The 23,662-nt window shown below is 54.0% G+C and overlaps 1 protein-coding gene across 4 annotated transcripts in view; it reads right to left on the reverse strand.

The window, feature by feature from the left end:
• RAP1GAP2 (RAP1 GTPase activating protein 2) overlaps positions 1 to 23,662 on the reverse strand; it is a 255,702-nt gene that overhangs the window by 195,811 nt on the left and 36,229 nt on the right. For 3 of the 4 annotated variants that reach the window (XR_008794265.1, XM_056127861.1, XM_056127863.1), the window contains one exon: positions 14,326 to 14,361. Coding sequence is in view for 3 of the 4 variants with exons in the window: in XM_056127861.1 (XP_055983836.1) it covers positions 14,326 to 14,361 (36 nt within the window). In the remaining variant the exon portion in view is untranslated. Of the gene's footprint in view, positions 1 to 5,261; positions 5,394 to 14,325; positions 14,362 to 23,662 lie in introns of those variants that run through there. The other variant, XM_056127864.1, reaches the window with a different exon arrangement.

The raw sequence follows: 23,662 nt of genomic DNA on the forward strand, positions 1-23,662 counted from the left end.
TGGAGGCCAGCCGCACATGCTAGAGGTAAAGGCAGCTCAGATAGAGAAGGGAGCACCAAATAAAGGTGGTAGGAGGATCCTCCCAGGGTGGGAGAAGCATGCTGAAAGTAGACTAGAGACCAAACATGATTGCCACTCAACACAAACCACAGCACCCAAAAGGAGAGAGAGAACAAAGGGGAATGCCCTGCCACAGAGGCAGGGTGGAATGCGGGGGATGGAGGGTGGGAGGGATACTGGGATCACTGGTGGTGGAGAATGGGCACTGGTGGAGGGATGGGTACTCGATCATTGTATAACTGAAACCCAAGCACAAAAATTTGTAAATCTACATTTAAAAAAAAAAAAAACAGAGGCTGGTGTGGGAAGGATGGCCAGGCTGCTGCAGCCAGGGGACAAGAAGAAAAGGCATTTCAAGGCAGAGCTTGAGAGAGAGACACAATGGAGCAAATCATCAAGGCTGAAAGTGCCAGAAAACAGCAAGGCATATCTGGCTGGAGCTGAAGGAGATACAGGTGTAAGAAAGGAAAGGGCAGTGGGCAGGGCACTTGCCTCGGAGGCAGCTGACCTAGGCTGGATCCCCAGAGCACACAGGGTCCGCCCCAAAGCCCTACCAGGAGTGATCCTAGAGAACAGAGCCAGGAGTAAGCCCTGAGCACCACCAGGTGTGGCCCCGAAACAAAATAGAAGTGGGACGACCCTTAGTACTGAGGCACAGGGCCAAAGCGATAGAATAGCAAGTAAAGCACTTGCCTTGCACACAGCCAACCTGGATCCCATCCCCAGCATCCCACACAGTCCCTGGCGCCCCACCATGAGTGATCCATGAGTGCAGAGCCAGGAGGAAGTCCTGAGCATCACAAGGTGTGGTGCCTCACCCCCTGCAAAAAAAAAAGTTCCACTTGCCAACAGAGAACAGCCCAGCATTATAGCTCCATTTATAATGGTGCCAAATCATCCCACATATACTGGTTCAGGCTGAAAATGGGGTCTTGGAATGGGGTCAGGCAGATTCCCCTTCCTGCCTGAAAACACAGCAGCCCACACCCACACCCAAGGCCCTCCGACATAGATATGGCCCAGCTCCACAGCTGAACCTCATTAAACTGCCAAGCCACCAAACTGTTCCAGATCTATAGCTCCTAGACAGTGCAGCCGTGTACCTCAAAATTTCATAATACTGTCAGCTCAGACAGATTACAGCAAATCTGAGAGGAAAGTTGAGTAGAAAACCACCAAGCTCAGCGAGCCTAAACAGTAACACAGAAGCTCAACCAGCACTCACCAGCACAGTAGGCCCTCAGACAATGACTTGGCAACATCATTGTGAGATATAATAATTACCACAAGTTGACTCTTATTAATCTGCTTTGATAATTCCATTTGCCTTTGTATTGTAACAAACAATATGAAGTAAACTTATTTGTGCCTGCAAGGGGATAGGCTGGGGTGGTGGGTGGAAAATTGGGGACCTTGATGGAGGAAAGGTCATACTGGTGATGGGATTGGTGTTGGAACATGCCATGCCTGAAACATCTGTATTATGAACAATTTGGTAAATCATGAGTTATAATAAAAAAAAATTAAATAGTACTGAGCTACAGAGAGATCCAGTGGGGGAGCTAGTGCTGAAGGAGAGGCCACCGGACTCCAAAGTCCAGAGTGAAGCCCGGAGGTGGTTCCCTTCTCTTCTAGAAAGCTGTAAGGCCAACGCTGGCTGGGCTGAGAGGCGTGTATTCCATAGACTCAGCTTCCAACCACACTGACCCTGGGAAACTCAGTAGAATCTGCAAACTTGACGGTCACCCCAGGGTGAAGGTCACTGTTGTCTTGTGGGCAGAGGCGAGAGGATGCCCTAAATGTCAACAGAAAGACCAGCTGAAGCTTCCAGTGACCCACCCCCAGGAGCCCATTCTGACACCCAATGGGAACTGCAGCTCTGACAATCACACACCATTAGTTCAGCAGTGTCCACACTTTTCTGCCCATTGTAATTGCCCAGGTGCCTTTGCAGGTCCCACTCAGACACTCTGGCTTCCAATTCTGCAATCCGAGGCAACCCAGGCATCAGAATTTTTTCGAGCCTTCCAGGTACAGAAGCATTTGAAAACTACCATCCCGGTGTGGAGGAGAAAGAGCAAATCATTTGCAAAGGACCCAAACCAGTTCCTGGGGGCTAATGCCAAAAGGCAGGAAACCAAAGACCTACCAGCCCCTTACTCGCAGCCAAGGGGCTATCCCCAGCCCTGGGCCCCCAGACCAGGCCACTGTGGAATCAGCACGAACACAATCTGTCTGGGTGCTGGGGGCTGGGGCCTCCTCAGAGCAGGGAGGGCAGAAGATGCTGCTGAGGGGGTGATGAATCAGGCAGCTGCAAGAGCTCAGAGGCTAATTAGTGAGCCTTTGTCACCTACCGTCTGGGCTGAAGATAATGGGACTGAGCCAGGAGGAGGGAGGGAGGGCGGAAGAGCACCAAACCTGGTGACTCAGAGACTTCACAAAGGGCGACAGAGAGGGAACTGGATTTGGAAGAGGTTAATTGAGAGGAGTTCAGCATGGTGACAGCCGGAAATGACCAATCAGCAGCTGGAGGCAAGGAAGAGGTGCTGGGGAGAGGAGAGCTGAGAAGGGACCGATGGGGCTGATTCTGGCCTGCAGAGTATTCCACATAGGGGCTTGGGTTTGCCTACACCTCCAGACTTGCAGCTTCTCTAAAGCCAGGGTGTTCAGAGAGTTCAGACCCCACCTCAGGGCTGCACTGGGCCCCAGGGCTGCCTGCAGGGATCAGGTCTGTCTTCAGACAGAAGAGGTCAGCTCCCCAGTGAGAGGGGAAGCCACGCAGGGGAAGGGCAGCAAGGAGCTGGGCGCTGGCTCCCAGACCCACAGCCAACCTTACCCATCCTCATCTGGCACCTCCAACAGTACCATCTCAAGTCACGGGATGTTTCGGGGGTGGTTAGAAGGAGGGATCAGTTTAGTTAGTACTATATTCCTAGGCCAGTGCTCGGCCCTGCCTGGCACCATGGGGAAGCAAAGAAGAGTTCCCACCCCCCCAGTGAGACAGTCGCAGACAAATGTGGCAGGTGCTAACAGAGATGTCCTCAGAGGATGCAGGAGGCCTCTGGGGCCTTGGCAATGCCTGAGCCATGTCCAGGGTGAGTGAGGTGAGCCTGGAGAAAATGAGCACCTAGACAGCCACCACCATGGCACACAGGCAGCAAGGCATGAGTGACACAGGGGTGGCAAGACCTGTGTGCAGTTATTATTGTCAGACAGCACAGGGGATAGGGGTATAGGAGCAGGCCAGGTGGGGTCTCGCCAGCAAATCAGCAGGCTGTCCCACAAGGTCTCTTGTTGTCTGTCCTCAGGGTCCTTGGACTGTGCAGGCCAATGCCCCTGGCCAAGCTGGAGATGAAGCCTGAACAAGTTAAACCATGAGGCCAGAGTGAGAGTACAGCGAACTGCATATGGCCAACCCAAGTTCCATCCAAGCACCACCAAGAGTGATCACTGAGCACAGAGCAAGAAAAAAGCCTTGAGCACAGCTAGGTGTGACCTCAAAATCCTCCCCCCAAAAACCAAAAACCAGAAAACAAAACAAGAACAAAAAAACCAAACTTCTTCCAACAAAGAACAGTACATAGTCAGTGAGAAACCCCAAACCCAGCCCTGGCAAGGGAGAGCCAAATTTGGAACAACAGCTACCTTCCAAGGTAGGGAAGGGTCCTGAAGGGGTCTCAGGAGTAAGAACGTTGTCTTGTTGAGGGGATCTAGTAGGGAGGAGGACCAAGAAATGGTAGTTACAGAGACAGAGATGAAAATAATGGCCAGCGGGGCTGGAGCACAGAAGGTAGGGCTTCTGTCTTGCACACGGCTGACCCGGGTTCGATTCCCAGCATCCCATATGGTACACTGAGCACCACCAGGAGTAATTCCTGAGTGCATAGACAAGAGTAATCCCTGAGTATTGCTGGGTGTGACCCAAAAAGCAAATAATAATAATAATAATTAATAATAATAATAATAATAATGATCATCTCTGAAGAATCATAGCTGTACTGTAACAGGACAGCTACCTGGTCATGAGCTCTCCATCACTGGAGGTAGCCAAAACCAGGCTGAGCAACTCATTTTAGGAGCACAAAGGAATTCAGAGTAGGATAACCTGACTTTGTGGCACTGGGGACTGACCTCACAGCTGTCAAGCATGCATTCTACCCCTGAGTCACAGTCCTGGTCCTACTTTGATTATTCTTTTTCCAAGCTCCCAAATTCAAAGGCTCCAGAGCTCTGTGGGTCTTTTTTGAAGGCTGACCTCTTTCTTCTCCAGTGGTCAGCAATGAGGCACAGGGGGCTCTACCTTCTGGAGAGGGAAGGTCCGATGGTCAGAGAAAGTGAACTGTCCACTCCCTACTGCCCTGGCCCTGCACCCTGTTGGCAGCCCCACGGCCTGATGAGACAACTCCATCTGAACCCTCAGCCCTAGGCCTAGGGGAGCGTCGTACAGGGCCCCTCGAAGGCCAAAGCAACAGCTAATTCCTGGGGGACCCTCCACATCTCCTTCTGTCCCCCTGTACTCCCATTCCCTGCTGTCAGCCCTAGTATGTAGAGGAGGGGTCAGAAGTGAGTCCTTCCCACCCCCAGAGTCCTGAACGTGGTCAAGCCCCTCCCACCCCCAGTTCCATCTATTAGGAGCCGGAGGGAAGAATCAGGTGTGAGAGTCCCCACACCCCCGGGCCCACAGTACGGGGACAGGGAGCATGAGGCACCCACGCTGACACACCAAAGGGTGTCAGCCTCTCCCCAAAAGCCCAGAGGGAGGAATTCTTCCCAGACCCCCAGGAGCCAGGAAGATTTACCCCACCACCCTCTGCAGGACCTGTCATCTCCCCACCCAGCAGCCCAGGGCTGGGAGACCCATAAAGAAGCTCAAGCATAAGCCCAGAGACGGGGGTCCTCAAAGGCCCTTTCAGGGAGCTAGCTGGGCTGAGGGAGGCCCCCGGGAGAGCAGGCGCCCCTGCATCCTGGCTCTTGTCCACCACACAAGAACGACGAGTTCATCCCATGGGAACCACTCAGCTCTCCAGTCACACAGACACGCCGGACCGGGGCTCCGGAAGAAGCAGGGACTCTTGTCGGACCACCATCCCCCACCCATCCCAGAGCCCCCAGCCAGCCCCTGCCTGACCTCAGCACCAACACGCCAGATGGCTAAGCCCCGGGGAACTCCCTGTCGTGAAGACACCCGTAGAGCAACTCACCAGGGCTTCCTGGGCATGGCGGGAAGGCCAGGAGGAGGCTGGGAGCAAACCAGTCTGGTCCGCAGGCCCGGCTGCCTGCAAAGCGCACTGCCAAGTGGGGCCCCGGAGCCTGGCAATAAAATCAGGTCGCAGCCCAACTGCCGGCTCAGCTCCCGCCCGCCCGGCTTCTCCCTGTAGCCACTCACGCCCCGCGACTCCAGATCCCAAAACAGTCGTTTTCATGGTTACCATAGGAACTTGCTAAAGCCAAAAAAGGCACCACACAGTCACCCACACGGGCCCTCCAAAGCTCCTGTCCACCTGCACCCGCAGTCAACATATACAGGCCAATGTGTCCTCATCTCAGGGCTTCCAGGTGGAAGAAGTCAATAAACCGGGCCTGACATTTGAGACGGAGAGAGAGGACACTGCCCTCGACCCCACCTGGAGCACGTCTGAAAGCAGGCCAAAGATATAGTACGGTGGGGGTAGGGCATTTGCCTCACATGCAGCCCACCTGGGTCTGATTCCCGGCATCCCATATGGTCCCCCAAGCACCGCCAGGAGGGATTCCTGAGCACAGAGCCAGGAGTAACCCCTGAGCATCACTGGGTGTGGCCCCCAAACAAACAAACAAAATAAGTGGTTCCCTTACATGACTACCAGCTGTTTGCTAGAAGGAGGCGGCACACAGCAGGGCTCTCTGGACCCACATGCCAGAGGCACTTGTGTCAGGACCCCCACCTGCTTTGCCTGCAAGGACAGGGAGAGGCTCTGCCTGACCCACTGCTCCCGGGCCTGGGCACAGCTTAGCCAGGAGAGCACCAGCCAGCTTAGCGGGCACCATGCCAGAGGTGCGGTCTCCAGCAACACCCCACATGCTGAGTGCCAGCCCAGCAGCAATGATGCAGCAGACCCCAGGGCCATCACTGCGTGACCCCCCCCCCCCACATACACACACCACAAGCACGCGCGTGTGAGCCCCATAATCCAATGGGTGACATCCAAGAACAATGAAGACAAAGAGAAGGGGGAAGGAAAATAAATACAATGAAAATATGTGGCCATCCCTCTGTCTCCTATAGGGGTGGGAGGGAGGTCAAGGGTGATGGACTAAGCCAGCCACGAGGAGGCGGGGGTGGGGGGTAGCTGAGATCCTTTCTGTGTATTCTGAGCCTTCTCCTTCCCCTACCAACTGCCCAACACACACACACACACACACACACACACACACACACACACACACACACACACTCATCTTCATGAATGGGGACCTGCATGCACCAAGGGTTCACCTGGAAATCCGAGCACCTTCACCTTGCCCATCCCTGACCCTCCCCTGCCCCACCAATGCCAGCTCCCGGGGAGCTTCCGTTCCACTCACAGCTCTCCCCAACCCACTGGCCCTGCCCCAAACTCTGAGTTCTCCAGTGCTTTTGCAGGTGGTCGCCACAGAGGCCCTGGGGCTCAGGTTAGTTCCCACCCAAAAGCCCTCTATGAGAACCAGACATGCATCTCAGCAGCAGGGCACATGCCCACCCACACCCAGACCTGGCCCCATTCCCCAACACGCAAACAAACAACCAGTAGGAGCGAAAGCACAGTGGGTAGGGCATTTGTCTTGCACAAAGTCGACCTGGGTTCAAACCCCAGCATCCCATATGGTCCCCTGAGCACCATATGGAATGGTAATTCCTGAGTGCAGAGCCAGGAGTAATCCCTCAGCATCGATGGGTGTGACCTGCCCCCACTACCACCACCACCACAGACACACAAATCAGAACCTTCTCCATGGCTTCCAGTCATCAGAGAAGACAGAAGCCCAGCCTTCCACACAGTTCTCCTGCACCCCTAGAAATGGCCCAGCCTGCTCCCACATTCATGCCCTCTGTACTGCCTGACAATAATAACTGCACACAGGTCCCTCTACCCCCGCCTGGCTGCTTGTAGCTATCTGGGGTGCTCATTTTCTCCAGGCTCGCCTCACTCACCCTGGACATGGCCCAGAGGCCTCCTGCATCCTCCGAGAACATCTCTGTTAGCACCTGTCATATTCGTCTGCGACTGTCTCGCTGAGGGGCTGGGAGCTCTTCTCTGCTTCCCCACTGGTGCCAGGCAAGGCCTAGCACCGGGCTAGGAATATAGGTACCCCATAAGTATTAATTAAACTGATCCCTCCTTCTAACCACCCCCCCAAACATCAAATTTCCCCTTGCCAGCCTCAACAAGTTTCCCTTAACAGCCTCAACAGATGCCCACGGTGGGTTGAAGAGTTGACTAAAACGGAGCAAGTGATAGTAGAGCAGAGAAGGCAATGCCTTGCATGCAGCTGACCCTGATTCAAATTCCAACCACCACATCTGGACCTAGAGCCTGACCAGGGTTCTCGCCTGAGAAAAGAGTCCAGGCTAGGCCCCGAGGACTACTGGGTGTGGCAAAAAACAATAAAATAAAATGGGACAGACTGGGGAGACGGCTCAAGGTCGAAGCATTGTGCTTAGCCTGCAATAGGCCCCAGTTCAACCCCAGCACTACACAACCCCTGAAGAACCTGGGTGCCCCTTCAGTACCAAGCCAGGAGCGAGCACCTGCTTGGGTGTAGTCTCAGCTACACCTGCTGGATGTAGTCTCACACACCCCAATTTTTGTTGTTTGTTGTTGTTGTTGTTTTGGGGACACATCCACCTGGCTCTGCACTCAGCCTTGCACACAGCTCACCCATGTTCTGTGCCCTCCATTGCATAGGGTTTCCTGAGCACAGAGCTGAAAGTAAGCCCTGAGCACTGCTGAGTGTGCCCCAAAAAGTTATAATAATAAGTCCCAGAAAGTTCTAATATCTGTGCTTCAAGGATTTCTGCAATCCACAGGACACAAACACATGAGTTAAAGGAAACAGACTCCAGACTCTCCCGTTGAGATGAGAATGTGGCCTGGATTTCATCTGTGATTCTCATAGGGCAGCCAGGGGAGCTCTGACTTCGACAGGACTGTGGCACAGCAAAAGTTTGTGCTTCCTAGTGGGGACAAACAGTGACTCCTGCAGCTGCCCCGCTCTCTCACGTTAGGGAACCCACGCTGAGACACGTGGTCTGCACCTGCCAATGCAGCCCCTTTGAATCTTCGCTGGTGAAACCCAGAGTCGGGGTGGCTGTGCAATATCTTCTGGCCAAAGCACAGGACGACTGAATATGCTGCCGACCAGGCAGGGGCAGACGCACCCTCCAGGCCATCTCCCTCCCTCTCCTGGGGGAAAAATAAGGGCAGTTGTGCCCAACACCTTCCACTCTCTGGGGAGATGTCGGGGCTAGGGCCACCCATTAGACAGTTGGATTATGGGTGGGTCAGGTGCTCACCTTGCATGCAGCTAACCCAAGTTCGATCCCCAACATCACCACCTACCACACATGGGAGTGATCCCTGAACCACGCGCCCTAGGCCTTCCTTGGGGGGTATAGGCTCCCTGGAAAGCCAAAGGCCCCGTCTCCAAGGCATTGGGCAGGCAAAGACCACTCTGTGGAATGCAGGTTCTATATACACAAGCCCCAGGTCCCTGGGGGGATAAAAAGTGAGGAGGCAGGTGTTAGGGACGACTCAGCACCAGCTAGGATGAAACCAGCCAGAAAACAGAGACTGGAGTCAAACGGCAAAGCCTGGCTCTCTTGCTGTTGGCCTGAACCATGTTTCTAACCTCCCTAGGCCTTCGTTTCTCATATGTGACATGCAGAGAGACACAGAAGCAGCTTCTCCAGGCAGCTGTGAAAACTGAGTGCCTGAGGTTGCAATAAAACTTGGCACCCACACTGCTGGGTGCTGGATCCTGGGGGATCAAGAGCCCCTTCTTCACAGCAATCTTGCTCAGGTCACCTCCAGCATTTGCCCAGGACCCCAGGCTGTAGGGGAAGGAGCAGAGGCAGTCCAGGGCACCGGATGCAGCCGAGGTAGCTCTCTCCACAGTGGGCACCTGCTGAGTGACCCAACCTACCCACTTAGGCACTGTCCTGGAGTGGAGGCATCTCAGGCCTCGGAAAACCCGCGCATTGGTTACCTAATGGACCTGTCAGTGGGCAGTCAACTCCTGGGTCTCTGGACGAAACACCACAGCCGAAAGTGTCAGCAGGTGGAGCAGGGAAGTCAGAGATGGAACAACCGAGAAGGCACTGACCTTCCTTGCAACCCATCCAGGCTCAGTCCCCAGCATTGCACATGGTTGGCTCCTGGAGACCCTCCAGGAATGACCCGTGAGCACAGAATCAGGAGTAATCCCTGAGCACAGCTGTGGTTTAAACATCACCCCCTCACCCCAAAAGAAAAAAAGAGGGGAGTAGAAGGGCAGAAGAGAAGGACACAATTTCCATCAGTGTCTGCCCAGCCCACAAGCTACTTGATTTCACTGAGAACTAACCAGCACCCAAGAGAGGTGACCTCAGCAGTTGCATTTCCTCCACTAAAACACCCATCTCTCCAGCTAAAATGACTGGGCTTAGACAACTGACCCAAGCAGGGACAAAAAGACGTGCGTAGATGTGCATGCTCTCTCTCTCTCTCTCTCTCTCTCTCTCTCTCTCTCTCTCTCACTCTCTCTCTCACTCCCTCTCCCTCACCTTCTCCCTCTCTCCCCACCCCTCCCCCATCCCTTCTGGAGGAAGGGTGTGTTTTGGCCACATTAATCTGCATTCACGGATATTCCTGGCTCTGTACTCAGGGATCACTTCTGGTGGGGCTCAGGAGGTGGGTTGGGGACATATGTGGTGCCAGGAATTGAACCAAGGTCAGCAATGTGCAAGGTGAATGCGTAAACTCTGTACGATCTCTCTGGCCTTCTCTCTCTACCTCTCTCTATCCATCTTTCTTTCTTTCCCTCTCTCTTTGGTTCTTTGCCATAACCAGTGATAACAGGCTTAGTGGCTCTGCACTCAGAGACCATTCCTGATGGTGCTCAGGGGACCATATAGGGTGCTGGGGATTGAACCCAGATCATCAAGACGCAAGGCAAGCATCCTACCTTCTGTACTATCTCTCTACCCTCTCTTTTAAATACCTTTATTGAGATGCAATTTTTATACCATATAGTTCACCATTTCTAGTGGAGCCATTGCCAGTAATGCTGGAGTCTGGTGGTGGTTGGCGACCATGTAGCTAGGGCTACACCTAGCAGTGATCATGAGGCCATAAGGAACAGGACCTTGAACATGCAAGATATGAGCTCTTCACACATGAGCCACGTCCATAGCTCCTATCACCATTTATTTTGTTTTGGGGGGGCCATATCCAGCAGTGCTCATGACTTACTCCTGGATCTGCACTCAGGGAACACTCCTGGTGGGGCTCAGGGGATCATACATGGTGCCAGGGACTGAACCCCTGTCAGCCTCATGTAAAGCAAGTGCCCTACCCTCTGTACTATAACTCCAGCCCTTAGTCACCTAGTATATTTTTAAATGTACAAGTCAGGGTTAGAGAGAAGTTAGAGAGACGAGTTAGAGAGAAAATCGAGTGGGTAAGGTGCTTGCTTTGCACATGGCCAACCCAGATTCAACCCTGGGCACCCCACAGGGTCCCCCAAGCCCTACCAGAGTAAACAATAAAAACAAAATTAAAATAAACAAAATAAATAAAACATAGAAGCCAACGCCTTTCTTTTTCAGCATATTTACAAGTGTGAATACCATCACTCAGTTCCAAGAGCTTTTCACTAACCAAAAAACAGCCTCTATCATCTATCCTTTAGCATTCATTCATTCCCCTTATTCACCCTGAACACCACCACCACCGCTACCCTCCAGCCTAGAAAACCATTTATCTAGTTTCTATCTCTGTGGATCTGCTTATTCTAGACATGGCACAAAAAAGAAATCTTACGCAGGAAGAGGAGAGAGCTCAAATGGGAGAGCACGCACCAAGCATGCACAGGCCCCGCATTTGATCCCGACACTGCACAGTCCCTTTAGCAGAGCCAACAGTGCACTGGTGTCCCCGAGTACCTCTGGGCAAGTAGCACTGCATGACCAGGCTAAGCACCAAGTGGTCAGGCTCGTCCCTCCAGCTGAACAATGCTGAGAGGGCCCCTCTTGGGCCCACTTTCACTCTGCATGTTTCTCGGTCTATCTATCCATGTCAGAGCATGAAGCATACTTCATTCATAGTCAAGTCACAGAACCATTCTGTGGAAATGCTGTATTTTCCCCATCCCTTCATCTGCAGATGGGCAACGTTAGCTCTGCTTACAACAGAGGCTACTGTGAAGAGCGATGTGCCAGTTCCTATAAGGACATGTGCTTTCACTTCCCTGGGGTAGATATTCAAGAACAGAACCGCTGGGGCTGGGGAGATGGCTCCGGGTGGTAGAACACAGGCTCTGCATGCAGGAACTCCAGGCTCAATCCCTGATACCACACTGTCCTCTGAGCATCACCAGGAGCGAGCACAGGGCTGGAAGAAGCCCCAGCACCACCAGGTATGGGCCAAAACACACAAAATTTAAAAAAATTAAAATCAGTTTTGAAAGGAATAGAACTGCCGTCCATATGTTCAGTCTCTGAGCGCCCCAGATTGTTTTCACAGCAGCTGCGCCACCTTCACCGCTAAGCGTCGTGCTCCAGCCTTGCCTCCCCCCCCCCCCCCCCCGGAGTGCTGTTATCTGGATTCTGTATTAGTCATTCTAATGGTTATGATGGAGAATCTCAAAGTGCTTTCCATGAGCATCTCCCTAATGGTTAGTGATGATTTCATGGGCTTTTTGTCCTTTTCTATGTCTTCTTTGGAGAAATGTCTATTTAGATCCTTCACTCATTTTTTTGTTTTGTTTTGGGGCCACACCCAATGGTGGGGCAAGGGGTGTTGGGCTGCTCCGGGGATCACTCTAGGTAGTTATCTGCATGCAAGGCAAGTACCTTGAACTACCTCACCAGCTGTCCATTTTTACTGTTACTTATATTTTTGAGTTATAAGACTTCTTTATAAATATATTGGAAACAAGTCCCTAAGATGTGATTTCCAAATATTTTCTGCCATTCCGTGAATTGGTCCATCACTTGATTTTTGGTGAGGGCAAGGGGAAGCACATCCAGCTGTGCTAAGGAATGATTCCTGGTACAGGGCTCAGGGATCACTCCTTGCAATGCTCAGGGAAACATATGTGGTTCTAGGGACTGAACCAGTCAGCTGCATGCAAGGCGAGCACCTTAATCCCTTTACTATCTCTCCAAATTCAGGTAGGTTGTATGCCAGGCTATCTCTCTGACTTTCTTGATACTATCCATTGTAGCATAAAAGCTTTTAAATTGTGATAAAGCCCAATGCCGAGTCTTCAAACTGTCCCCTAGCAATCAGAGACCCCACTACAATGCTACTCTCAACACTGTCCCATGTGCCCCCTGAGCTTAACTCCACTTCCAGATGACCAATTTCACCAGTCTACCAAATATTATCTTTACCAGTTAAGACGAGCAGGGTCTCAACAAACACTTATGAAACAGAACCAGAGAGTAGGACGCTTGCTTTGCATGTGGCCGATCCCGGTTCAATTCCCTGGCACTGCATATGGTCCCCGGCCCAAAGAAAAACGAAGAAAGAAAAAGAAATTGAAATAGGTCTCCCAAGAAAGCAGGAAAAGAAACACTTTGGCCTCTCCTCTCCCCTTGGTTATTCCGCTTGCTGGGTAGCTTGCTGAGCTGTCCAAGAGGGATGGAGGAATCGAACCCGGGTCAGCCGTGTGCAAGGCAAACGCCCTACCCACCCACATGGCAGAACCTGGCAAGCTCCCCGTGGTGTATTCTATTTTCCAAAAACAGTAACAAGTCTCACAATGGAGACGTTACTGGTGCCCACTCGAGCAAATCGATGAACAATGGGACAACAGTGCTACAGTGCTACCTACCATCCTAAAGGCAGAATAGCTCTGCTTTCCACTGGGGCAAAGAAAGGAAAGTCAGAGAGATAGCCTGGCATACAACCTACCTGAATTTGATCGCCATCACCACATATGGTCCCCGAGCTTTACCAGGAGTAAGCCCTGAGCGCAGAGCCAGAAGAAGCCCCTTGCACCACCAGTGTGGCCCCCAAACAAACAAAAAATTAAGAGTTACTTTCAAAACCACCTCCTCCTGGCAGTCTACCAGGACGGCTCCCACTGCTCTCCCTGTTTCAAATTACAGAGAGAATGAAAACTCCAGAGGGCAGAAGGGACAGCTTGCTGTCCATCCCTGTTCGGCTAACTGCCCACACTCTGCCTTCTGTCAAAACACCACAGAGTGGGGAGCCTTTGTCCGGGGCTGATCGGCAGGGCGAGGGAGGGCCAGCTCCAGAAACTCGGCAGAGGAGACACTTCCCAAAGAAGAGGTTCAGGGGAGAGAAACTGTTGGTGCACGAGCTGCTCCACACGTGGCAGGGTAATAGTTTGTGCTAGTGCCCCGTGATTTTTTTGTCCCTCCTACGACGTTCTTCCTTTACAGTCCACTCAATCGGAGCTGCGGGTTGCCAGTGCTCATCACCCAAGGGAGGGACGCAAGGAGAGCTGCTTTCACTCATCTCCAGGGGAAAAGAGGATCAGGAAGTAAGCAAAACAAACTGGCCAAAAACACACACAGCAAAGAACTCAGGGAGGTAAGGCAGAGCTGCCAGGGTGCACCTGCTCGGGCTGCCTCCAAAAGACAAGGGGGAAACTGAGGCAGACGATTCCCAGACCTCTAGATCTGGAACTGAAAGCTGCCGAAAGCCCTGGGGTCTGGGGGGCTGGGGCCATGTCTGTTAACACATGACTTAGTAGCCAACCAGACAAGTGTGCACGCACACACGTGCGCACACACACACACACACACACACACACACCATGAATCTGTGTGTACATCCAGTACATACATGCCCCACCATTCTAGCATCTGCTGCTTCCATCCCAGCCTTTGCCTTGCCCCTGACACCCCAGGAAGGCACAGTCTTCTCCAGCCTGGTCCAATCAGGAAAACCCCAGACTGAGCCAGAGATGCAGGCAAACGGGACAGCCCCGCTCGTGTCTTCCACGCTGGGGTGAGACCCAGGGAGCATCCATCTGCCCTCTCCGACCCTTACAGAACAGGAAGTGACTACTTACTTGACCTTCAGACTCGCCAGCATGGTCTTGTCAATCCTGCAGAGAAAAGCAAGGAAGGGCTTCGGTCAGTGCTGGAGTGGAAGGCGGCCCCTGGTATCAGCAGGTCTCCCCAGGCCTTTCAAAACCCCCAGACTGAGGCTCTGCTGGCTCAGCTGCTACCAAGAGCAGTTCTCCTCCAGCGAGGAAGAGGGGGGCTATGCACCCAGGGAGCACATGTGACCCAAGGGGAGGGGAGTCTTATTCTTCCCGCTTTAGTTCCTTCAGAGGTGGTGCTCAGGCCCAGCTGTGCTGTGGGGGGCTCAGGGGACCATGCAGTGCTGGGGAGCAAACTCAAGGCCAAATTCATGCGAGCAGGTGCCCCATCTCACGAGCCACATCCCTGCCCTTTCCCATTTGACACTCGAGGAAACTGAGGCTTGGAAGGACTGAAACACCACCACTGCGAGTGACTCCAGGGATCTGAGTCCAGTCACGGGAACTTAGGAGGTGCTGGGAGTGTCTCCCTGCATGAAGCCCCTCTCCCAATTTAATTCTGTAACCCAAGCACACAGCTCCACACCACTGCATGATTAACCACCAGACTGCACCTCTCTTTGGAAGGCCGCCATCCCCCTTAGCACATCCTGTCCACCCGCTTCCAGGAGCGTCCAGTTCCCCCAGGCCCCACTCATGGGCAGAACAAGATGGCAAAAACAAGATGATGGAGGGTGCCCAGCAAGTGGAGTTGTGAAGCCCAGAAGCAGAGAGCCGGGGAGATGGAGGTGGTGGCAGACTGTCCCGGCAGCCAGCCCCCAACGCCAGCCCACACCCGCCCTGCGGGCAGACAAGGAGGCTGCTCCGTTGCTATTTTTACCCCCTGCATATGCCAGCCGTCATCGCTGGCAAGAGAGCCCCTTCCTCTCTCCCGTGACAGAAAGCGGGCAGAGTTCCCCACTGTGCCTCCCCTTGTTCAGGGATTCCACCACAACCAGCTCACTGTCATTATCCAGTCCCCATCCCCAGCAGTGTCCCCAGCCCCACCGCACATGGGACATCACCATCAAGGCCACCAAAATCATCTCCACTTCGAGGATACACGACACCCCGGAAAATTCCCCCTATCCCGACCGCCCCCCCGCAAATGTCTGACCTGCCAGAGCCTCACATGTGCACAACTGCTGGTGCAGCAGCGAGGGTGGGTCAGCGCTGGGGAGTCTGGGGCAGGCCGAGGGGCCCCCACAGTCACAAGTCAGCACAACACAAGGTCCTGAGACCAGGAGAGGGTCCTCTGGCTCTTCAAGCACCATCAGCTCTCAGTGGCCAGTAGCGACGCAAAACACACACCCAGGATTTAGCTCAGGGCCTTTGGGTTTCTTCCCCACACCCCACCTAAGACCCTTCCCTGGAGTTTCCATTCCTGCTCTCCCACCATTTTTTTGTTTTTGCTTTTATGTTTGGGGTCACCTCCACTGTACTCCAGGTAGACTCCTGATTCTGTACTCATGGGTCAGTCCTGATCAGCACAGGGGACCATCTGGGGTGCCGGGGATTGAACACATTTTGGCTCTGAGAAGGGCAAATACCCTCCCTGCCTGACCCCCAGGCTCTTCTTGGGCACATAGTCCCATCTGAGGGCCTGAGAGATAGCACAGCAAGAAGGGTGTTTGCCTTGCACATAGCCAACCCAGGTTTGATCCTCGGCATCCTACATTTCCCCGAGCCCTCCAGGAGTGATCCCTGAGTGCAGAGCCAGGAGGAACCCCTGAGCACCGCTGGGTGTGGCCCCAAAACAAAACAAACACCGCCCCCTCTAAGACACAGACCCTCCTCTCCTGCCATTCAATCCATCAGGTGGGAAGAGTTTGGACACAGCGTGAGCTCCCCACATCCCGCCTTTTTATTTTTTAGCCCAAGCAAACAAGAGCAAGTACCAGCAAAAAGTCCCTTAATTGCACAGGGTATCCAGGAATCTCCTTTAACACTCGTATCTCAGAGTCAGGAACAATAGTACAGCACGGGAAAGGCACTTGCCTTGCTCGCGGCCAACCCAGGTTCAAGCCCCAACACCCCATATGGTCCCCCAAGGCCACCAGGAGCGATCCCTGAGCACAGAGCCAGGAATGAGCCCTGAGTACCACCAAGTGTGACCCAAAAATCAAAATCATAACATAATAATATTCACTGTGTTGTGAATATATCCCTACATTGTGGCCACTCTAGTCCCCACTCACACCTGAGAACCTGAGACCAGAGAGGGGGTCGTGCTCAGTAAATCACGGTGGAGCCGGCACCATAACCCAGACTCCCAGGCTGGCCATCCTGCACTGACCACCAAGCCACCCCATCCTGCACCCACACCTCCACCTCCACAGCAGCCTGTCCACAGGCCCTCATACTGCGGGCAGGTCTGGGTGGGTGCATCTGATGCTGGACAGCCACGGTTCTCTTTCTTTCTTTTTCCTATTCTTTTTGAAGTAAAACAGATTCCATTCAGAGGGTTTTAGGAAGGGAGAGGCAGAAGAGAAAGTGAGAGAGGAATGCGCTCAGGAGAGAACACGGGCTTCTCAAAGGCAGAGAGAGCCCCTACACACGTCCCAGCATTAGACATGAAAGTCCACATCTCAAGAGGGGAGGCACAGAGCTGGAGCGATAGCAAAGCAGGCAGGGCCTTTGCCTTGCACACAGCCAACCTGGGTTCGATTCCCAGCATCCCATATGGTTCCCTGAGCACTGCCAGGAATAATTCCTGAGTGCATGAGTCAGGAGTAACCCCTGTGCATTGCCAGGTGTGACCCAAAAAGAAAAAAAGGGGGGGGTGTATGCAGGCAACTCATGCACTCGCCACTCACCATGTGGGTTCAAGCAGCACAGGGGCTCGGGCAGCGTATGTGACCCATTCCAGCCTCCTGTCACCTTCCCATCTGGCGCCCGTGGCCCTCCACTCTGGCTTCCAATAGGACTTCCACTGCCACCATGGTTGACGGCCTGGGTGGACCAGAGCTCTAAGACTGTCAGTCACCCCCAGAGGATGTTCCCCATACACAACTGCTCCTCTTTCTGCCCAGCCCAGCCCTCCATGTATCCCACCTCCCCTCCAACGACAAGTCAAATGTCATCATGGCAAACGCCCTGCTAGCCATTCCATAAACACCTCCTGACCATTCCTTATGTGCCCTCTGCCCGCCCATGCCCGGGGTGCCTCAGAAGCCCACTCACTGCCTGGCCCTGCAGGATGCCCGACCCCACCTCATCTGCCTGACCTGGAATAGGAGAGCCCTACCTCATTCAAACTCATGACCCACCCAGCAGCAGCTCCTCCTGAACCCAGACCCCGGCACCAGGCCACACTGCTCCAGTTCCAGCACCGCAAATCCCTCCCCGCAGGGCACTTTCCAAAAAGAAGGGAACACACAAACCTACACACACAGGACAGCCAGAGCAATAGCACAGAGGGTATGTGTTTGCCTTGTATGCAGAAGACCTGGGTTCAACCCCCAGCATCCGAGATGGTCCACCTGGAGTGGTCCCTAAGCATGGAGCCAGGAGTAAGCCCTGAGCACTGCCAGGCCAGGTGTCACTCAAAAACAGAGTGCACACACAGAGGGGGGGAGAGAGAGCCCCTCCACGCTGCCCTTGGTGTCCCCTTCCCTCTTCTCCTAGGGCCCCCTCAGCAGCCCACTCTAGCACATGCCTGCTCTCAGCAGCAGGAACCTTTACTGACAACGCCCTAGGTCCCAAAGCTGAAAGGAAACTGATAATACAAACCGCGAGACCCTGTTCCCCTGTGGGGGAGAAGCTGCCAGCAGCTGGGGACCAGAGACAAGGGGGTTTTTTTGTTGTTGTTGTTTGGTTGGTTGGTATTTTTTGGCTTTTTGAGTCACACCCAGCGATGTTCAGGGGTTACTCCTAACTCTGCACTCAGAAATCACTCCTGGCGGTGCTCAGGGGACCATATGGGATGCGGGGATCGAACCCAAGTCTGCTGTGCAAGGCAAGCACCCTACCCAGTGTTTTATCACTCTGGTCCTGAGAGACAAGTTTTGACCCCACCTTCTTCACCCTGCAAGACTCTCCCCTTTGCTTAGTTTAGCCCTTAGGGCCAGGCTAGAGGCTGGCATGCAGGCTCGATGTTCCTGCTCTGACAGAGCTAGACTCCCTGTGGGGTGCAGGGAGTGAGAAAAGTCTTATCTGGAAATGGGCATCATGCGCACTCCTCTCACCACCCCGCCCCCCAGAAGGACACTGCCCAAAGGCCCCACAGACCAGACCTTCCCTGCTCTGAAGGCACAGGGGGTCCCGGGAAGGGGCGTAATAGCAGCACACACAGACCAGAGGCTCAACAGGAAGGGGCTGCTCAGAAGAGAGCGTGCACACGTGCTTACACACAAGCACACCCCCCAGCTGGGCCCCCATCCCCCCATAGGCGAGGCATCACCAACACACACAGGAGCACATGCACAGGTCCACGCAAGCACAGACACGCAGTCACACGCAAGCACAGACCATTCCAGAGTGAGCGTGAGAAAATGCTTTGCAGCTGACACCCCAGCCAGGACCTTCCATCTCCCTCGCGGCGCCATGCCCCAGCCAAGCAAAGCAACGCACACCGTTCGTTCGCTCCCTCCCCTTCAACCGCTCTGCCACCTGTCACCCACCATCCGAAGCCCCCAAAGGAGACACTGCGCTTCCTGCCAAACATGGTTGTGGCCTCAGGCCCAAGGGCCCAGCGATGTCCCTGGGGCTGTGGATTGCGATGCAACTAAGGGGACCAGGGCACAAGACAGCCAGCAGCATCGCCTGTCCCCAGGCTGACTCCACCCCGCACTTCCTGTGGGTGAGGCCCTGGGCCCCAGAGGTGTGCCCTACTCTCACACAGGCACTAGATGAGACCTTAGGGAGGTCACTTAAGGCAGCCTGTCCACACCCAGAAAGGAACCCACAACTCCGGAAGGGGCCGGCCCATTACAACACCCAGCCCTGCCTTACTAGAACTCCAGAATGGCCGACGAGTCTCACAGGGTGCTGAGAAGGACAGAGAGGGCTGGGGGGGCTCAGGAGCCCTGCAGCCTGGGAAAACGGCAGCTGGACCACCCCCGCCCCCCCCCCCACACACAGGGCACAGAGACCAACCTGACACACAGAACTGTGCCACATGCATCAGTCATGTACCCACCCAGCAACAAGTAGCAATACGTGTCTGCTCATTCATGGCACTGGACCTCCACGGACATACACCCACATCTCACTGTCAGACCACACATGCTCACACAGGGATACAGATGCTCACATATCCATCCCCATCACACTGGCGCCTGCAAGTCACTCGGGGAGGACATGCACAAAGGAATGGGCTTGTGCTTCTCAGCACCCACGGGGTCCGCAGGGAGGCAGAGACCAGCAGACACCCACGAGCCAGGGTGCAGGCTGTGCGGCTGAGCCCAAACTGCTGCCCATGCAGGTCACACCGGAGCTGCCACGTCAGGTAGCCAGCTGGCACTCTCTGTAGTCAGCCCAGTAGCGGGGTGAGAGCACACACAGGGCAGCGGAGAAAGGCAAATACAGTGGCCTCCAGCTCTGGCTGCGCTCATTGGTCCCCCACGAGCCACTCAGGGAGCAGATCTGAGCTGAGGGACAGCAGACCAGTCCAGGCAGCAGACAAAGGCATTCCTATTTCTTAAACTATCAGAGCGGGGGGGGGGGGGGGGGGGGGGGGGCGGGGGCAAGCACCCCAGATGTGGCAGCGGCTGTAGGGTTCCAATTCAGGAACCAATTCAGACCCCGGGGCTGAGTCTCCTCTCAAGGCGGCACTGTCCAGGCCACACCCAGGAGAAGGGAAGGAAGGCGCGGGCAGCTTCTCTCTCGAGGCTTGTCCCAACACTGCTTCCCACCGGATGCCACTGCCCCTCTGGCCTCTCACCCCACTTCCTGTTGAGCTCCCTGGAGCCCTGGCATAGTCTGATGTGCTTTCAGAGAGAAGGGGGGGTGGGGGGGGGGACGGAGTCACACTCCGCTGCTGTACTTACTTTGCACCCCTGCTTGGCTACTGGCTATCTCACCTGGGCACACAGGGTCACGGGTACTCCAGGGGATACCGCTGAGGATTCCAGTTAGAGAATGTAAACTGAGTGAGTCCCAGCTAGTAGGTCTCAGGCCAGTGTCTGCAGGCCTGCAAGGATTCTCCCTTTCGGTCTTTCACTTGATGGCCAAAAAGACACAGCTGAGGAACAAAACAGCAACGCCTGACCCACACCAGCAGGGCGGGGCCTGGGTTGCAACACACCCAAGCTCCCCAAGCCACGGGCACGCAGGACCCTTCGAGGGGGCCCTGACCACAGAGTGAGGGACCTTCAGACAAGGGGGCTCGCAGATGGCTCTTGCGTCAACCCTCTGAGCCCCAAGAGACCAGTGAGTCAGCGATTCAGAGCCATGGGCATGCTCCTCAGCAATCCGGGGTGACCTCTAGCAAGTGACTGGCTGCCACTCCGCCCCCTCCCTCTCCCCCTCTTCCTCCCCCCTACCCCCCAACCCCCGCCAAGGGCTGCAGATGAGAGCAAACACCCAGCACCAGGCTCCCAAGTGCTCTGGGAAGTTGTCGCGGTTAGAACCAACTATAAACTCCGCCCTGGCCTCAGACCCCAGCAGCATCCCTTGGGCCTGCGCCCCGGTTCCTCTTACGTGTGCGGGTGGGTGGGGGTGGCAAGGGGCTCCTCAGTTCTCGGGGAAGGGCTGTAATTTAAAAGAGAGAGAGAGGAGCTGGAACGATAGCACAGCAGGTAGGGGGGTTTGCCTTGCACGCGACTGACCCGGGTTCGATTCCCAGCATCCCATATGGTCCCCCAAGCACTGCCAGGAGTAATTCCTGAGTGCATGAGCTAGGAGTAACCCCTGTGCCTCGCTGGGTGTGACCCAAAAAGCAAGAGAGAGAGAGAGAGAGAGAGAGAGAGAGAGAGAGAGAAGCGTGCTGGGAGGCTGGGGAAAGCCTCCCCAAGGCACAGCCCAGTTTCCTCCCAGACATGAGTGCTCGCTCAGATCCCTGGGGGGAGGGGGTCAGAGGGCAGAGCCCATAAGCAGGGGAACAGGGGAGCCAGGGGCAGCACCCGAGTGGGTGACTTCGCCATGGGCCAGTGCTAACCTCACAATTCAGATCTCTACAGTCTCACCTGCCTCTCTGAAGGTCCCTGATTCACAGAGCGGGGGGGACAGGCAGCCCTTGGGCAGCAGAGCCCGGTGTGCATAGCATCTGGATTCTCAGCCCCCTCACTATACGACCATCTGATCAAACCTGCCTTCATGATTCTGAGGTCCACAGAAGCAGACAACTGAGAGTGTGCCCATTTCACAGATGGAAAAATTAAGGCCATGAGAGCACTGCTCAACTCAACAACTGGAGACAACAGAGCATGGGAAAGCACCAAGGCCAGCTGGGTGCCAGGTGGCTCTGGGCCCCTTTCCTGAGCTCACTTTGGGCCACCAATTTTCGTTTCTGCCTTCCATCATGGAGGTCTGTAGGTGTTCCTGGTAGCAGCTAAAGGTGAGTCCCAGAATCCCAAACCCAGGTGGAGCACCCCACCCCACCCCTCAACACACACACACACAGTCCTCCCTGCAGTATGAGCACTAGGGAAAAGAAAAGCAGAGAAAGGGACCTGAGCTATAGTACAGCAGGGAAGGCGCTTGCTTTGCAGGCAGAAAATCCATGTTTGGAGGGGAAACCCAGGTTTGGACCCTTGGCATCCATAAGGTCCCCGAGCACAGCCATTTCCCGAGAGCAGCAGGAAAAGTAACCCCTGAGCATCGCTGCTGGGTGTGACCCAAAAAAACCAAAACAAAGTAGAGCAGGCCAGCTGGGAGCTGAGCAGAGGCAGCTGGGCCCTGCCAGACCCTGCGTGCAGTGAGAGGAAGAGGGGCTGCGGTTTTCTCTGCAAGAAGCTCCATCCTCTTCCTCGCAGTGACCAGCGGGAGCAGAAAGACGAGCAAGAGCTTTTCCCGGGCACAGGCACAGGCAGTTACAGGAAGCTCAGGAAACAGATGCCCCCAGAGAAGTGGGCACTGAATTATTAGATCAGCCTGTCCTTCCCAACTCCACACTGAAGGCGCCAGCACCAGAAGGGACCCCCCAGGGACTCGGCCACGCTTGCCGTTTCCAGCTCCACGGCTGGAACATTTGCTTCAGTTTCTTTGTCACCCGAGGGGAGGGTGGGCGAGCTGCCTTTATACATTAGGTAAGGATGAAGGAGGAAGGTGGGAAAACAGGGTGCCTTCACCCCCAGCCAGCACCCACACACTGGTTAGGAATCCCTACCTCAGGCATGAAGATAAATGGCATCTAACTTCTGCATTGTGATTTACAATCCACAGATCACTTCCTCCCAGACTATCTCAAGGGTTACATTAAATTTCCCATTGCACAAGTTTCGAAAAGCAAGAAGGTGACCAAAAAAACAAAACAAAACAAAAATTGCAAGAGGAGAACTTGTGCAAACTGGCCCACAAGAACTGCACAACTCATTCTGGTTGTCCCAAGAGAGTTAGCAAGGGCAGTAGACTCAGAAACTACAGAGTATACAATACTATTTAATTTTGAAATAATTACCAGGTATTACTTTTACCCACAAATATTAACGGTCTATAGTAAAGGTCTAAAAGAAAAACACTAGGGCTCCCAGAGCCCCAGAGCCCAGTAGGGCGTTTGCCTTACATGCAGATGACCTGGGTTTGATTCCCAGCATCCCATATGGTCCCCCAAGCACCACAGGGAGTGATTCCTGAATTCAGAGTCAGGAGTAAGCCCTAAGTACCATGGGGTGTAGCCAAAAAAATAGATAGATTGATAGATAGATCGATCGATAGATAGATAGATAGATAGATAGATAAAAGAAACAAACATTGAGGGGCTGTGCGCATGCAAAAAGACCAGGTTTGATCCACAGAACACCTCTGGGAGAAACTGTCAAGCACAGAGCCAGAAAGAGCCCTTCAGCATCACAGGGTGTGACATAAAAAGACAAAAATAATGATTAAATGAAATCATTAACGGGGGAATAACGGAACTGGCATCCCTATCATTAGTGTGTAGGTATTTACCAATATCTCTCAAAAATTTAAGTGCACAGACCCTTGATATCAATTTTCAAGTCATTTATCCCAAAGTAAATTCTGCAGGGTGACAAAATGTATGCACACAGAAGCTAAGTAGGTGCTTGTTCAGCAGCTACAGAAAATGACCAAAATGACCATCTACGCTGTAAATTAAAGCATGTAGTCAATGAAAAGAATAAAGCAGAAGCTACATGTGTTAATACACAAAAGTGGAGCCAGTGATAGTATAGCGGTTATGGCAGTTGCCTTGCATGCGGCT

This window comes from Sorex fumeus, unplaced genomic scaffold, assembly GCF_029834395.1.
Source record: "Sorex fumeus unplaced genomic scaffold, SorFum_2.1 ptg000063l, whole genome shotgun sequence".
Classification (NCBI taxonomy): Eukaryota; Metazoa; Chordata; class Mammalia; order Eulipotyphla; family Soricidae; genus Sorex; species Sorex fumeus.